At 36.3% G+C, this 17,095-nt stretch overlaps 1 protein-coding gene across 2 annotated transcripts in view; it reads right to left on the reverse strand.

Moving 5' to 3' along the window:
- PSME4 (proteasome activator subunit 4) overlaps nucleotides 1-17,095 on the reverse strand; it is a 69,042-nt gene that overhangs the window by 13,354 nt on the left and 38,593 nt on the right. For both annotated transcript variants that reach the window (XM_084514132.1, XM_084514131.1), the window contains exons 21-36: nucleotides 10,344-10,399; nucleotides 9,176-9,232; nucleotides 8,848-8,903; nucleotides 8,667-8,765; nucleotides 8,083-8,145; nucleotides 7,827-7,922; nucleotides 6,834-6,965; nucleotides 5,630-5,839; nucleotides 4,592-4,728; nucleotides 4,203-4,256; nucleotides 3,494-3,623; nucleotides 2,796-2,877; nucleotides 2,060-2,213; nucleotides 1,527-1,596; nucleotides 717-842; nucleotides 221-373 (exon numbers count right to left, since the gene is read on the reverse strand). In XM_084514132.1, the coding sequence (XP_084370258.1) occupies nucleotides 221-373; nucleotides 717-842; nucleotides 1,527-1,596; nucleotides 2,060-2,213; nucleotides 2,796-2,877; nucleotides 3,494-3,623; nucleotides 4,203-4,256; nucleotides 4,592-4,728; nucleotides 5,630-5,839; nucleotides 6,834-6,965; nucleotides 7,827-7,922; nucleotides 8,083-8,145; nucleotides 8,667-8,765; nucleotides 8,848-8,903; nucleotides 9,176-9,232; nucleotides 10,344-10,399 (1,675 nt within the window). The remainder of the gene's footprint in view (nucleotides 1-220; nucleotides 374-716; nucleotides 843-1,526; nucleotides 1,597-2,059; nucleotides 2,214-2,795; nucleotides 2,878-3,493; nucleotides 3,624-4,202; nucleotides 4,257-4,591; nucleotides 4,729-5,629; nucleotides 5,840-6,833; nucleotides 6,966-7,826; nucleotides 7,923-8,082; nucleotides 8,146-8,666; nucleotides 8,766-8,847; nucleotides 8,904-9,175; nucleotides 9,233-10,343; nucleotides 10,400-17,095) is intronic.

Below are 17,095 nucleotides of genomic sequence, written 5' to 3' on the forward strand. Positions count from 1 at the left end.
TGTAGCATTTTACTATCACCTAGCAGTGTACAGACACCACAGCAAGCTATGAATTTCACTCAAACACTGGCAATGAAGCATTAAGTATTGCAATGTCTTCCAGTCCATTCTTGGACTTTGGTAAGACATCAGAAGCCCTCAACTTCATAGGTTTAACATGTTTAATAATTACAACTTATTCCTTAACTTTCAGAACTACTCAAAGACACTACTTCAGCACCTTCTCAAATGTCCAGTGTTTAGAGCCTCTTATTAAGCCAGCTATAATTTCAGCAACACATCTCTGGGTGCTTTCATGGGAGTCTGACACAAGGCGTTCCAAATGGGGCTGGAGAACTGGCAAGAAGGCATCATCAAAGTTTCTGAAAAGGCCCTGTAAAACAAGATGTGAAAGGGTCTTCAGTAATTATCAGTCTAAACTGTCATCTTTGGAAGAATGTATGATTGTGAAGGACTTTAGATTTCAATAGATAGAAAGTGAAATTACATTGCTTTCCTAATAGAATTACATACAAGCACCTACAGACTTCTACATTATTTTAAGTACATTTCCATAAGTAGTTAATCAGAAGAAACGATTAATGGGATTAATCATAGCAGCATACATTTAAATCACTATTTCTCAACAGTGAGAGACAAGCCCAGAATTGCGGCTTTTCCACACGCAGATAATTATCTACAAGAAGGAAGCAATTTAGTTATTGAACTCCACTTACCTTGAAAAGGCAAAATCTGCGAGGATTAAATTTGTCTTTTCCTTTCCTATCTTCTAAAGACAGAAATTTTATTAACTGCTCAACAAACTTGGGATCAGAAAAATGATCATATATAATTTGTTCTGCCTGTAAAAGAAAAGAAAAAAAAAAGGATTAACTTTGCAGTGCTTGATTGCCACAGTAATATCCCAATCTTTTCAATTCCCACGATTCATTTTACTGCTGGCAAAAATCATCCCAGAGTCATCCATTTTTAACCCTCATTTCAGAGGGGATATTAAGTAACACTGTACATGCCACTTGATTTTTATTCCCTTTAATGACTACATATCATCCTTCCTTTCACTAGGAAAAAACCCTACAAAATAATAACTCCCACTGTCCTTAATTACCTTTGTTACAAACTCTGGTAAAGATTTGAAAATGAACAAAAAAGCTATCGTTAAAAATTATTCCATGATCACTGACATTTATAAAAATAATCATTTCTTCTTGTATGCTAACACAGTAAGTATGAAAATTAAGAAGAAAAACACTGTTTAAAGACTCTTTGAGGGATCTAGGCTTCAGAATTATCACTTATGGTTTGTTAAAAACAAGATAACACAGTAGTTGAGTTCAATCTCCATCTCTGCAACCAAGCAGAAAAAGTATTTCCACACATTTTATGTATGCATTCTCTAAATTACAGATGATACTTAAATTAAGATAGAGTAGGGAACTTGATCTTCGTACCCTAACCTGTGGGCATCATTAAAAAACAAAGAAGTATTAAAGCAATACACAAATGAAACTCACTAAAACCCATACCTCTGTTAGCTCATCTCTTTTTCTCCCAAGCTTTGGTTGCTGCTCAACTGGAGCATAAATTGTCATAGTTCTAAATGTAAAGAAAAAAAAAAGATAAAGTTAAAATGTTTCAAAAGAAAAGTAGAATGAAACATTTTTTTGTTCTCTATATTAAACAGGATTTATCAGCTACAACAAAATCAAGCCTACCATTATAAAAGTACTGCTACAGCAAGCAATCCAGAATTATTAGTAATAAGACTACCACGCGTATTTTGTGATCGCACGATTTGCAAACACACATGCTTCAATTAAAATCAGCATATAGTTTTAATGGAATAAGGTTAATATGCATAAGTGCCTAAAGTATCTGCAAAACCTAAAGAGAAACAAGTAGACACTTAAAAAAAAAAAAAATCAAAAGGTGGCAAAGCAAGCAAGAAGAACAAAAAAAATTTTCCCCAGTCAAAAAAAATAAACAAAACACACATTACATCTCATTTTTTTCCCCTTGCTTTTACAATTCTATTTTAATGTACATTTAATGTACTCACTGAGGCCAGGTATAATAACCCCAGTGTGTCTTCTCCACAAAACAACATGACTCCCAGGCTTCCTTAGTCTTTGGTAAGCTCCGACTGTCATAGTGCAGCCACTGGTTATCCAGCCTGTCACCAGCCTGAATACCAGAAGGCTTAGGGTTTCCACCTGGTTAAAGAGGAATTACTATTTCATCAAACTCATTCCTTGACAGTTCCAGCAGATGCTGCAACTTACTTCTGTTTTAAGATTCTAAGAGCTTTTATGTCACTGCTCAAAGCTTTTTCCTCCATCAAACATGTACAGATATTTGCTCTGTGAGATTAAAAGTAACACTGATAGAAATCGAAGATGGCTTTATTAATTTATGTAAAGGTGCCATAGAAATTATGAATAAATAGAAATAATAGAAATGAAATAATAGAAATGATAGAAAAAGAATAAAAAGGCATACAAGTTATTCACACAAATTACAAGGCTTTCTGAAAGGAGGATGACTATAACCATACCTCTGAAGTTTTATCTCACCAAAAATAATAGCTTAATATATAATTCTATGTATAAATCTGTTTAAAAAAACTAAAAAATTAATATTACCTATTTTGTTTAGTTAAGACATTAACAACCAGAGAGAAATGAAAAGTTCGTGATTCTATGTTTAATTTCACCAGAAAAAATATGTTTTGTTTTTTTTTTTTTTTTAACAATAAAAAAGTGAGTAAAGCATTTCTTATTTTGAATAAAACTTACTTATTTCATAGGGGCATATGGGCACTTTTTTGTGTGTCCTCTTAAGCTGCTTAAGAATGCCAGCCACAGCTGAGATGGCAACCTAAATAAAGAACCAGGCATTAATGTACCCATTCCATACCTTTACATCATCTCATCGTAAGACACATTTTAAGCCAGATACTCAGTGCCCTAAAAAGCCACTAGAGGTTACATCAAGCTTCACCATCCCAGCGGCTGATACTTCCCATAAAGCAGTAATTATCACCAGGGAATACAGGACATGAGTTAAGCATGACCTTTGTATACCACAAAAATAAATCTCCCCCCTTATATTCTGGAGAAAAATGATGTGGCCGTTACTTTCAAGCCTCACTGAGGAGACAAGCAGAAAGAAAGGTATAAACACAGCTGGACTCCCTTCAAGTAATAAGCTGCAGATAGAAAAATACATGTACATACCTGCAGAAAACATCCTAAAGTAAATAAGAAGGAAATGTTTCACGCTTTCACAGTTTACAGACTTTACATTGTTTATCATGGTTACAGCACTCCCAAAACTGTCACATTCTTAGATTAGGAACTATTATACACACACGGCTGGGAGGCGGGGAGGAATGTACACCCCAATTTTTGTACTTTATCACAGCTGAGTGACAAACATCTATCCAAAACCCATTAAGCTGAAAGACAAAAAGATGTAGTTATATTGTTTTTACCTTACGAACTACAATTGCATCGTGGTTGAGACACTGCACAAAAAATCTTATGGCACGGACAGGCAGTATCCTATCATCCCTCAGGAGCAGAGACAGAAAACCAATACTTATGTGCTCGAACTTCCAGGGACTAAAAAACAAACCAGACGATAGAGTTTTACATGCACAGACGTGATTATACAGGTTACAATTATGTAAATATATACTCAGACTGACATAAGCAATGTTCTGACATCACTATAGTCAAGGAGCATAACTGGCATTTTAGGAAGCCTCCAAAATGCTGTGAACGCACAAATGGAATCAAACTTACATCCAGTTGAAATGCCAAGATCAAACCAACACCATTTATGTAATTATTAACTTATAATGATATTCTTTTTATTTTTTGTAAACAAATATACTGTGAATTGAAAGCTATTTGATGTCAGTATTATGCATATGCAAATGCACAAGGATCTCCAGCAATCCAATGCTTGCAGGTACTTTCACAAAAGCTTTCCAAGCTTGCCACAATGCACCTTACACAAGATTCCTACCGACAAATTGCTTTTGTACAAACTACCATCAGGGTGAGAAAATATTATTCAATTCTGGCCATGCAACCTGCACTTTTTGATGCAATTGGTATTTATTCATGTAACCACCTCCAACCCTCCCCCCCCCCCCCCCATTAAAAAACAAGTGCTTCATGCACTGGGAGACTTACAGATTTCTTTGTTCCATACAGTCCAACAGCATGTTGACCAAATTTTCATAGTTTCTGGGTATTTAAAAAAAAAAACAAAAACAAATCATCAACTAGATGCTGCTGAAAGAACCACATAGAAGTAGAATAAAAGCTCCTCAGCAAAAGGTGGCTGAATGCAATGCAGCAAACAGCACCAACTGGTAGGACAGGGAAGGAAGAGAAGGAAGGAAATATGGGTGTAGAGGAAAGTGGCTGACAAGTCAGGAGAGAAAACGCACCACAACAATTCTTGGACATTGACAGTTTGTCTAGTTTAAAATTTAGTTTAGCAATTTTGGATTATTACATTTAATGCGCAGTAAGCATTTGAGGCAGTGGAAACTGGTGCTAAGGGAGGTTTAACTTACCGCAGAGCCTCAGCATTCTTTTCTTTCTGTCGCTGAATTCCTAACTGAATTTCCTCTGAGCAAAGGGCTGTGAAATTTGAACTTGGATGTTCTGATCTTTGCAGCATAACAGCTATCTCAATGCATTTCTCTGGAACCTATTGATAAAAAAAAAAATGCAGAGATTGGAGTGAGCAGCAACTTAGAAATTTTTATGTATGTTTGTTTGCTTCTGCTTTGAAATAAGCAGGGTTCTGAATCATTTGAAGAGTGCATAATTTCCTGTCCACACATGCAAGTCCTTGGAGTAGGGAAGACTGTTTCTACATTCACACATCAGAATTGTTTCTCTAAACTATTTGTTTTATTTTATTTTAAAACAAAAGACAAACTATAATATTTAATTAAAGAATTTTTATGATTTTTTTTTCTAAAGATGTTTATTAATTGGCACTCATTCTTAAAAATAAGTACCATAACATTTATCACACTGAATAAATTGGTATTCACAGTGTGGGTGACAGAGCACTGGAACAGGCTGCCCAGGGAGGATGTGGAGTCTCCTTCTCTGGAGATATTCAAGGCCCGTCTGGACACCTACCTGGGCAGCCTGCTCTAAGGAACCTGCTTTGGCAGGGGGGTTGGACCCGATGATCTTTTGAGGTCCCTTCCAACCTCTTCAGTTCTGTGATTAGGCATGAGACAGTTGTGCAGAGTACTGTGGGACAACAGCTGCAAATACTGATAATGTTAATTTGACCACATGGCTCTACCAACACACACCTTCACATCTGATTAGCAAGAAGCATGCTAATTAACACTGGAAGACAAGTTCCTTTCCACAAGGAAGATAAACAGAAAATTACAAATTCTAGTAATATTACAGGAAGCTATTATTATTTCAGTCTTGAAAGCACAGGCCTGCATTCTTCTGTAACAGAAATCAGAATGGGATCAGCATTGAAACCCTAACTCAAACAACATAAATGAGTCTCAAACACTGATGCAGTCAGATGCACCCAGAACCCAGACGTTAACTTTAAGCCATCTGACGCTTACCGCAAAATCCAATCCAATTGTTTCATACTGCCTATGGATTTTTTCTGCTAGGTCATCAAAGAGTCGAACTATGGATGGTTTTTCCAGGGACATAGCTTGGCTGAGCCCAGAAGAAACAATCGCTGGCCATGTCTGTGCAATGCAGTCCCAATCATGAAGATTTGCCAAACATACTCCACTGTGATTTCCAAGAAGACAGTATAAGGCACCCTACAAAATGAAAAATGTAATTTTGAAGAAGAGTAACATGCACTGTTCTTATGATATATACATAAGCATGCACCCACACAGAAGAGATTCATCTTCAGAGTTCCCAAATAATTACAATATACCGAATGCAGCTATGTAGCCTCATTGCCAAAGAGTTTTGAAGATTTTTCGTACAATTCTTTTTATGCTAAAGAACTGTTTTAATAAAATTATAAATCCTGCCAATTAATTTATCCACAAAATGGATGACTGACTTTTGAATTACATTATAGAATGAACTACTCAATGATTAAGTATCACACCTGTTTTTGCTGTGAACTTATGTTCCAAAACCAAACCTACATTTGGTTGTATCAAAAATTTCAGGGCTGCAGGTAAATTGTGAGGCTGATGACCAGGACCAGACCTGAAGTTATGCCATAGAACAAGACGCGGTTAACTACCAGACATGATATGATCAACTCCTGAATGTGACAGGGAGGACAAGGAAGGGAACATGATGCTTTCTTGGCCATGAAGGGAACACTTGGATGTTTAGATTGCCTTCTGATTGATCAGCATCATTTCCAGGCCTGACAGCATCAATAATTACCTACTGCTTAACAATAAAACCCATCTGATTTTACTAAAACATTTTTAGGTCATCAGCATTATGTCCAGTTCAAGTTACCAGTTTATACTCTTACAGCTGATTGAACTCCTTAATGAGTCTTACTGCTTTGGACTATAGCTTCTCAACTTCCACGAAAAAGAGGTGTTAACATACACTTTAGTAATACCTGAACAGTCAATGAAATGAGGAGCATACATAAACACAAAGCTTCTTTTGACAACTCATTTCATCTAAAATATTCCTCATATTAGTCGTGCATAAACTATATGCCATGAAAATTTAAGAGTCATGCTGATAAACAAGCAAACCATGCTTCGATCATTAAAAATTCTTCTGTAAATACACTTTCAAAGACATGAACCAAAGTTAATCTGACAATACTTTAAATTGCTGTTGAGTGACATCTTGCCGGTCTGGACGCAAGAACTCCAAAACCAAGGGAATGATATCCCTGCAACAGAAATTATATGTTCCCAGAGCTGTGAAGAATGCTTGCTGAGCTTTACTTCTGACCTGTGGGAAGACAGACATTACTAGGAAGTATTCTGAACCAAAAATATATACACTACAAAAGAAATGGGTAACAATGGTGTTGCTTAACTTATGCACAGAGTTTATGCAATTAATGTGTGTAGAAACACATTATTTGTAGAAGGTTTTAAATAATGTGCTTCCCCTCACGCTCAATAACCTCTGCTTATAAAAACATACTTTAACATTTATTTGAGAATAGCCACAAGGTTAAAGAAAGTTCTTTGTATTGCCAAAACCTGTCACTGCACTTTTAAGATCGTTTTAAAAGCAAACAACAAACAGCGTAACATATGCAGTTGACAGAACTCTAAAGAGCCTTTAAACACTGTGGATTGAATTGAATTTATATAACCATGGCATTCCCATAGGGCTAAGAGTTCACAGTGTAACCACCAGGCACACTTGTTTTGTGTATTTTTAGGAAGTAGATATGGTGGCAGCCTAATTCTTAAAAATAGATTTAGCATCCCATACAGATGTATTAATCATATTGAGAATATCACACCTAAAAACCTCAACCTGATATATTTTTAACTGTAATTGTATGTTGAATTACTGTTTTAGAAATCTGGAAATAAAGTCAAAAAAAAAAAAAAAGTAGCCTCAACTGGCAGTCAGCCCACACATTTAAGTTATTTATTTGACAAAGGGGCTATATTTGAAGTAAAAGGTATGTCCAAACTGGTAACTAATGGAAATGAAATAATTATTTTCATGTTTCATGTTGCCATGGAAATAAACTGAAAAATAAAGGTCCTGAAAATGGAACTTGAAACACTTAAAAAAAAAAAAAAAATCCCAGCACCAAATATTTCAGTTTAAAAAGGGGTTGTTCCTTACCTGACCATATGAACTTGTGGACAAACACAACAGATCTCTGATCATCTCCTGGTGAGAGGTTTTATATTCACAGCCTTCCATTGTTAGCGTTCTCAACTAAATTGCATTAAAAACACAAATAAAGGACAGATTTTATTTTTGCACTTTAAAAATGTAGAAGAAACACTAGTGCAGAATTACTGCATTTTTTATTAAATGTCAATATAACAAGCTTTTCTAGTGAAGCAGTTGGTGAAGACTTAAGTGAAAGTATTACCTCATGCTGCAACATAACTCTGTCTATCAGCAAAGCTCTGATATGCTGCTTCTTTCCTTGAAGCTGTAAGCAAATACATAACTGGGTTTAGATTTCAATATCCGTATCAGCAATCTGTACTGACTGCATTCTGCCCAGGTACTCTCTTCTAGAACCAGGCAAATTTGATGTAGAAATTTGCACAAACACTTGGTTATTTTTTTCCCCAGGTATAGTTTTTTTTCTTCACTTATTTTAATTTGCCTATTACTATGGAAATAAGTTCCCTTCGTAAGCAAAAGAAAGCTCTGGTCACAAAAATGACCGAGTAAACAAGAATCAGAAAAGATTGCCATGCCAAGAGTTTCAGATTTTGGTTCAAGGATGCTAACTGGGGGGGGTTACTACAATTTAAAACTGCTAAGTATAAGGTTTCCAAATAAAGGTACAGAAGCACAGGAAAAAAATATTCTTATCAAGAAATTAGATGACAGAATCATGAAAACCAATTAGTACTGTAAAGAAAATAAGAAAAAAGTCTTCATGAGCATTAGGAACTATTTCCCCCCCACGCACACATTTCTTTACAAATAAAAATTACTGACCCTGTTCTCCATTGATTTTTTCACTAAATTAAAGCTTTTCCATCGTGAATCAAACTCATGCTTGTGAGATCCTTGGAACTGTAAAACATCGCTTATAATCTGTGGAAATAAAAAGATGACATAGAATTATCTTGAAAAACAAGCTATGTCATATGTTAAGTACTACTAATTATAAACATACCTTTATTATTAGAAATAAAGACTTGGTATCATCTTCTGAATTATCAAGTATATAGCCTGCAATGGGAAGAAAAATTATGTATCATCAGATTGGAAACTAGTCTTAAAAATAAACAGTTTTCATAGAATTATAGATTCATTTAGGTTGGAAAAGATCTCTAAGATCACCAAGTCCAACAGTTAACGTACCACTTTAGAGAAATTTTAAAATAAGCTTAAATTTAAGAATTAAAGGCAAAGTAAATCGAACAAGTTTCTCATCTCTACAGTTATACTTAAAAGACAAACGTACAGCGCTTTGTACATAAAGAAGGAATGGTTATACTTACGCAGCAATTTCCTTGTAACCCTTGCAATTGTTTCTCGATAATTCTCTCTCGATAAATCTGTACAAAGTTAAACATATTCTTTATTAGAAAAGAAAAAAGCAATATAAAAATAAATAAACCAGTAGAAACCCCGAGCAGACTATTCAGAAGCTGTGGTGCAGACTATAACACCTTCTTTCTCTGCCTTGATAGTTGGTTTAATTTTTAAACACAGAATATGGCAGAGTATTAACCATATGAAAATTTCTGAGTGAACACTAAGTAGGGTAAAAGAGAAAGCCAACAGAATATAGATTTTACATTTCAAGTGATTCCGCCAGTAAAAGAATGGGGATTTATTCCCTTCCAATGAATGGAGGAACAGACATTCTCAACATTAAAAAAAAAATACAAAAATAAAACCCAGGCTAAATGATACAAGCAAATTCATCAGGAAGTTTTAAATAGTGTCAAATTGCTATAAAGGATCACTCAATTAAAGCACATTCTGTTACATGTTATATGGCTGCAAACTCCCTGATTGCAAATCAACTGATCTGATTTTAAAAGCGTAAAAGCACCTAAAAACATTCAATCACCTGACAAGCAGTTACTTTGTGCCTCAGTTCTTTTTTTAAGCTTCCCTTTTTCACTTGGAAGTTGGTGAAGAATATGCACAATAAAGCCTGAGGACAGACTTCAAAACATAAACAACTTTATCTCCAAAACTTTGCATTTTTAGGACTCTCAGGAATTAGACTTCACTAATCCTCTGTCATTAAAACATGCCTATTAAGTGTTGTACATGGGCCAGATGAGGTGACTGACCCTTTGGTCTTCAAGTACTGTTTCCACTTCTGCCCTTCCAGTATGTTTGAAGACTATGTGATGCTTTCTTCTATGCCAACTACTACTATCTTAATAGGAACTTTCCTTTTGTGAACAACCCAAGAAAACTCCAATTTTGTAGTATTTCTGTTTCATATCTGTATCTTTACCATAGCTGAAGATGAAAATGACATATGCACAAAAATTTCTGTGTTGGCCCAAAAAAAACCTTTAGGGTAAAGAGAATAATCAAAATTACGCTCTCAGTAAGAACATACAGTTTTCACTGTTGTCTGTGTTGCAAAATAAAGAAGCAAAACAACTCTTACAACCTCTCTGAACAAAATTTGGTTCTACTTACCGTATTCAACACCAGTGTACAGCTTTGTCTCTTCCAAAGACACCAGACTTGGTACCCTGCATGAAAACATACCAGGCATCACTACACAGTAGGAAAAAATCACCGACTATGTGAACTTTACTGGTGTTTAATTCGTTTTAAGAATTTAATTTAATAATTCATGCTGGTAGCGCTAAAGAGGTTTGGGTTTCTTAACAGTGCACTTCAGTTCTCTAACATTTATCGACCAACCCTACTTACATGTCAAAACTTGTCAGAGACAAGTACACACCATAAGGATACCTAGAACCCAGAACCCTTGATTTAACAAAATTTCACCAGTTTTGTTAAATAGCCACAGATTTTTCCTCACTGCCAAGCCTATGAACACACTCATCAAAACAAGCATGGCTGCTAGCTGTCTCTGGCAAGGAAAGACAGATGAATTTGGTGGCTGAAGGGTAAATGGTTGAAACAGAATCCTTCCCTGACAAGTTAAATTGAAGCTTTTCTGACTTTGGTTCATTCTTTATAAAGTTTTTTTTTTTTTTTTTTTTTTTTTTTTTTGAAGTGCCCATTATCTACAGGACTGATACTTACTGTTATATGAAGTTCGTTATTAATAACGATTCCGAAATAAAGTGATGTGTTTTTTTCCAGGATTTAGGTCAAACTTATTAGTTTAAAAAAGTTAAATCAATTTTGAGGTCTTTTCAATTAGCTTTATAGATAATCATTCATAAAATATAGATTCAGACATCATATACTAATGAATTTAAAAGACATATCCTCCATTTATTTATTTATTTATTTTTTTGAAGTGCCTTCTCTCCACCCAAAAATATTACTGTAGGCAAATTCAAACTCTCAATGAAAAAATATTCCAGTGTGCTTTGGAAAGAAAGTCAGGAACAAGAAATACTGTACCGTTGTAATAAACAAATACTATCGGCAAGAAATCTGTAGAAAAGTAAATTTCCATATAAAATTGCATCAACAGAGCAAACAGAAAGCTATTTGAAGTAATGTTCTACTCCTATTACAGGTGCTAAGTAACACATGAAAAAACAACTGATTCTACATCTGAGCACACCCTACCAGACACTAAAATAAGCTCTCAGACTTCAGGCAACTGCAAACTTCTGTCAGAACTCAAAAAAAAAAAAAAATCGTTTCTTCTGTAAAAATCAACACATTAAAGCACAATTGCTACAATTACCATGCTGATTATATGAAGGGATGCAAATCTAAATGTCTTGCAACCAAAAATTAGTTAAACAAACTGACTTCTCAGACCTCATAACAGTCACATCAACAGCAAAAGTCAAATGAAATGTCTTTTTCTTAATCGATTTGGGCATAAAGAGGTGAAGTTACCATTTTTAACTGTTCAGAATTTGCAAAATGTCCAACATGAAACCAGCATTTTGTCCCCAAATAAATATTTATAAAGCTTTTGTGGTCTCACAAACTTGCTTTTTTAGAATCATCTACATGATTGACTTAGAAAAATATTTGTTAGGAATTTCCGAGACCAGATCTTTCAAGTTAGGAAAGATACAGAAAAGAGAGAATTCTGAAATTAACGTGGGGAGGGAGAGAACCTTCCCACCCCAAATACTACTGCTTTAAAAAAAGAAATACAACAGATAAATTCAACAATGCCAGGAAGTTAAACATTAAACAATTATTTTTATATAGTATGCTGGATATGTTGATTGGTAAAGGAGCTCATAGCAGCATTTTTCTCTAAGCACTTAAATGTATTTTTACCCTTAAACAGTTTTTCCTCGTACGAATGCACAAATTAAGTTCATGCGCGGCTTTCCTATCCATTAGGCAGCACGGAAAATTCAAGTGTAATTGACCAGTTTTCCCTCAGGTGGGCAATAGAGATTACAAATTGTGGTGGTTCCTTCCCATTCCCAGCAAAACGCACTCAGGTGTTCTTTGCCAGCTAGCCAAGTTCTGAACCAAATCTCTAATATTAAAACAAAGGAAGAACAACACTCCAAGATCTCTCTACCCTTCAGGTTCCTGAACAGACCAAGAACATGCCAACACAGCCTCCTGTAACCACCAGCTAGCCTGGGGCTGTCCTTACACTCACCATGACATCGCTCCCCAGGCAGAACCACGTATTTCAGCAGGGCTGCTAACAGGATGAAAATACTGTGTTCAAGATGCAGCAAAGCTCTCTGGCTGGCCCACAACTAAGATCCATGCTACCAGTACTCTGCATTTTAAGTGTCAGCCACTGAGCCAGAGAAAAACAGCTTAGGACATACAAAAGGAAACAACCTCAGATGTTTTTCGTAACTGTAGTCAATACTGACAGAGAGATTTTCAATACTTCATGCAAGGTACAAATCATACTGTGCTTTGTTCTGCAGCAACAGAATCCAACACAAATTGCCAAGAAAACTTAGGAGCAGAGTATCAATAATTATTGCTAGAAAAGAAATTCCAATTAAACAGAACTCCAAAGAATTCATTCCCTTATTCACCACAGTGCAAAGCCAGAAACATCTTAATTTGAGAAAATTTCTGCCCCATGTTTTTTCAACTCCCAGACATTTTACAGAGTACTTTATTCAAGTGTTTGTGGGCATATTCCTCATTACATAAGTAGGACTTCAGTAATAAGATACAGCTTTTCAGAAACAAACAAAACTTTTAGCATTGCTCTGCTGAACCAATTGCAGAGCAAAGTTTTTAATAGAAAGGAAAACCCCAAAGCCAAAAAAACAGCACCACGTTCAAGATTAGATCAAGAGCTGCATCAACCTATTTTGACATCAGAGACTATAAGACAACAGCGGGAAGGTGAACAAGGAGAAAACAGGGTTACTCACCGTGGAGGAGTAACTGTCCCCTTTTCTGTGTGCAGCTCCCCCAGCAGAGCTGGGAAGTTTCCTGGAGATGCCAAGAGAGGTTAGCTAGCCCTGCCCCTCAGCATACGATGTCACATCCTCACACATTTAAAAGAAGCGGTCTTATCCTTGACCTGAACACCTTCAGTGAAAGGACATTTAACAAGCTCCTACCCACATCTTCAGCAAGAAAAGAGCAATACAGCATCCTACCTAACCAAGCTGTATGTAAGAGGCGGGGAAAATCTGGAAGTCCTTTGAGTGACTCTGTTTTTGCTTCCCTACCCCAGCTGCTAAAGATTACTTCTGTAATAGTCAGGCTGCAAGCAAGAGAAATGAATGGGACCTCAGCTGAACATCAGTGAAAGATCTCCCAACCTCAGAAAGCTCTGTTCTTTGCATTTGAAAAATCTCTGCTTACACACAATTAGAGTCATTCCAACAAAAGGCCATGGCCATGATTTACAGTTACAGCAGTCCCTTACGGAAAAGGGCAGATAGCACACAGAAGTTTTACATGTACCCCCACACCCCATGCAGCAGGGCAACCACCACACTGTGTTTCTGCAGGCATGGAAAAGAAATGAGTAATCTTTTTTCTCTAACTGTGACAGGCTAATTCACCACAGCTCTGATCGCCTTGTTCAGCCCCAAACAACGCTCATGCTATCCCTAAAGGATTGCTCCTTGCATCCTCCCTTATCTCCTTTCTTCCTTGCAGAATTACATGGAATAAATCATATACACACACTTTACAGATTCATGACTTTGTTTTCTATTAATCTCTTATATGCAGAACTTCTGAAGGGACTTCATTCATCCTCCAAAACAGATAACGTTTAAAGGGAGGTATGTTTCTTGATCCCTACAGGCTAAGAGATAAGAAGTCAGCACTAAGAGACAGTCATTACAGTTCCATTTCCTAATGAATATTAACTGCCCTTTCCAGTCCTAACAAGTTTGGGTTATGTACTTGTGCAGGGATTGTGCACAAATTTGTTTTCTACTAAGTTACCTATAATCTTCCTGAATACCTGCTCACTTACAAAATGCTCAAAGTAACACTTAAAACAGTGGTATTCACAGTAACGCATTTAAAATAGTGCGAGGTATTGTTTGAGGTATTGTAGAGCTTAGGGATATGGTTTAGTGGAGGGCTGTTAGCGTTAGGTTGGAGGTTGGACTCGATGACCTTGAGGTCTCTTCCAACCTAGGAAATTCTGTGTGTGTAATTCTGTGATTAAATTAAACTACAATGGGATTTTCAGAAGGATGTAAACGATTTAGGTAATTTATGTAAAAAACACAGGAACTCTACTCCCAAACTTGGGCAAAATGGGAGAAAACTACACACAAGCTACACACAGGAAATACTTGGTCTCAGAAAAAGCTGGAGCATTGTGAAATCTAAGCCATTTATGATCAGGTTCAGTAAACTTTGCTGTCACTCTTTAAGCACTTCACAGCAGCTGTGGTCATATGTATACTGACTGTATGTACACATGCTGAGTACTTTTGGGTACACAGACTGTATCCAAATCAAGTGTTGGTCATTCTAATAATGTGCTTTCAGTTAAAAAAACACAACAGTATTTTTCAGTTCAGAGACTAACAGTCACTGAAAGATTAAAAAGAAGAAAAACTAATGAATCGGCGTGAAAACATTAAGCTAGACCAACAGGAGATTCCAGAAGACTCAAGCCAATGTATACACTTGTAGATACACAGAAGTTTTTCAATCTTTACTCTAACCAGCATTTTATTGAACAATGTAAATGAAGGAAACAAAGCTTTTTCATGTGAAGAAAAAACAAACAAAAAGCTCTGTATGTTAACCATTCAAGAAACAAATCTATTTTCAACAAACACACACAAACCGCTGAGATATGAAACAAAGGCTCTTCTTGACGAGGAGAAATATTAAAGAACGTTAACATCTTTGGATTATCCATTAAATTATTGGATATTCTCAGCTGTTTGACATTAGGGAACACAGAACCTGAAAAACTCTAGAGAAATAGAACAAATGACTTTCCATAGAAAACTTTTCAAGATGAAAAGTTTCTAGAAGTGGACAGTGTAACAGACATTTTCATAAATGAACGTTGATGAGTTGTGGTACATCATCTACAACCAAACAAAAAGAATCATATTTTAACAGTACAGCTGCAGGAGAACAGAATTCTGTCCACGTATTACTAGAGAGGCCTTATATTTGCAACAATTTCTTGTTCTAGAAGCAACCTCAAAAGAATTAAGCAGCTAAAAATCACCAGTAGCAAATACTTATAATGTTAGTGGAAAGCAGTTTTGTGTATTCATAGCTGCAATTTGCTTTTTCTTAAGCAGAAGGACTTGAAGCTGGATTCAATCCTTCCACCAAAACTTCCACAAAACATCAAGCTTCTATTCTCAGCCCCCTCAGGGACTACCACATTTATGTAATACTGTGAGTTAAAAGTCATCCATCAAGCAAACAAAATGCCACACCACTGAAACAATGGAAAAAAACCTCACATCTAAAGTATGAGAATTTTATGCAACGACACAAGTTAATTACAACAAGCAATAATGAAGTGCAGTAATGAAGCAAGCATTTAGCTAGCTTGTAACAGCTGTGACACAGGACAATATATAATTTTCATCATCAGATTTCTGTATTAGTTAAGCTAAAAAAATAATTCCTCAACCAGTGAAGTCATCTTGCTTCATACCAGTCACTCATTTAACTGACAATCATAATAATGATCTAATTACATCAGTTAAAATTCATGATGCTGCTTACAAACATCAGCAACACAAGACTGAGAGAACTGAAATATAGCAGCCAGACACATTTTGACAAAACATACCTGCTTACAAAAGGCAAAGGTATCAGTGTACCTTAGGAAAAAAACTATTAAAATAAAATCTTTGTATTTGCTAAGGAAGCAGAATGCACACCTAATCAGGAAAAGCAGGGAGGAGAACCAAGCCTAGCCACAAAAGGATGAGCTGATAACTAGGTCCCATAAGACATCACTGCTGCTGCAGCCTGTGGGGCAGGAGCAGCCCCTTTCTCCCTTATTCCTGCCACTGTCATCCTCTGCTGTCCCCTACCCAAGGCTGAGGACAGACACCCCAAAACAGGTTCTCAGGTACTTTGGCATCAGTTACTTGTCAAACGTGAAAACAGAAAATATATTCAAGGGAAAAAGCATTTTAGTAGTTGGAACAGCCTGCAGAGAGATACTAACTGAACCATCCCATCTAGTTCATCATCCTGCTACACAGAGAGTCAAAATGTGCACTCCATCCCTGTATTTCTTCTGCTGGGGTTCAAACCCTCCCATCAATATGACTTTTCTTCCTTCAGTAAGTCAGCTGGAGGGTTAGAAGGAATGGATATACATCATCTGTTTTACCTGGCAATAATTTTCAGGAATCCTAATCATCAGATATCAAGATGGATGAAAATCTACCAGTTACACCTGTTCAGCTCTACCTTAAAGTCAGCACAAACAACAATGCTGCATTGCATCTCATGTCATCAGCTACAGGTCACTGGAGTTCAGAGGCACAGAGGTATTCTCACACGACATCTCCCACACTAGATTGTTTCAAACATGAATTACTTAAAAAATATATAGTGCATATGGCCTGGGTTGGAAAGGACTTTAAAGATCATCTAATTCAACACATGAAACCATTTACCAATACCTGCATTCAAAATATTCTTATACTGCCACATGACAGCGAGTATCAGCACCACTGGTGATAAGCGGTAACTGTGCCCGCAGAGCTCGCAAAGCAAGCACTCTGGGTAACTGGCGTAGTCCCTATCAATAAATGCCCTTCAGTTTCAGATCTCTGCTTTATGTGCATTTCCACTGCATTCCCAAGCCAGTTTCCATTATAAAC

The sequence above is a fragment of the Aythya ferina genome (genome assembly GCF_964211825.1).
Source record: "Aythya ferina genome assembly, chromosome: 3".
NCBI lineage: Eukaryota > Metazoa > Chordata > Aves > Anseriformes > Anatidae > Aythya > Aythya ferina.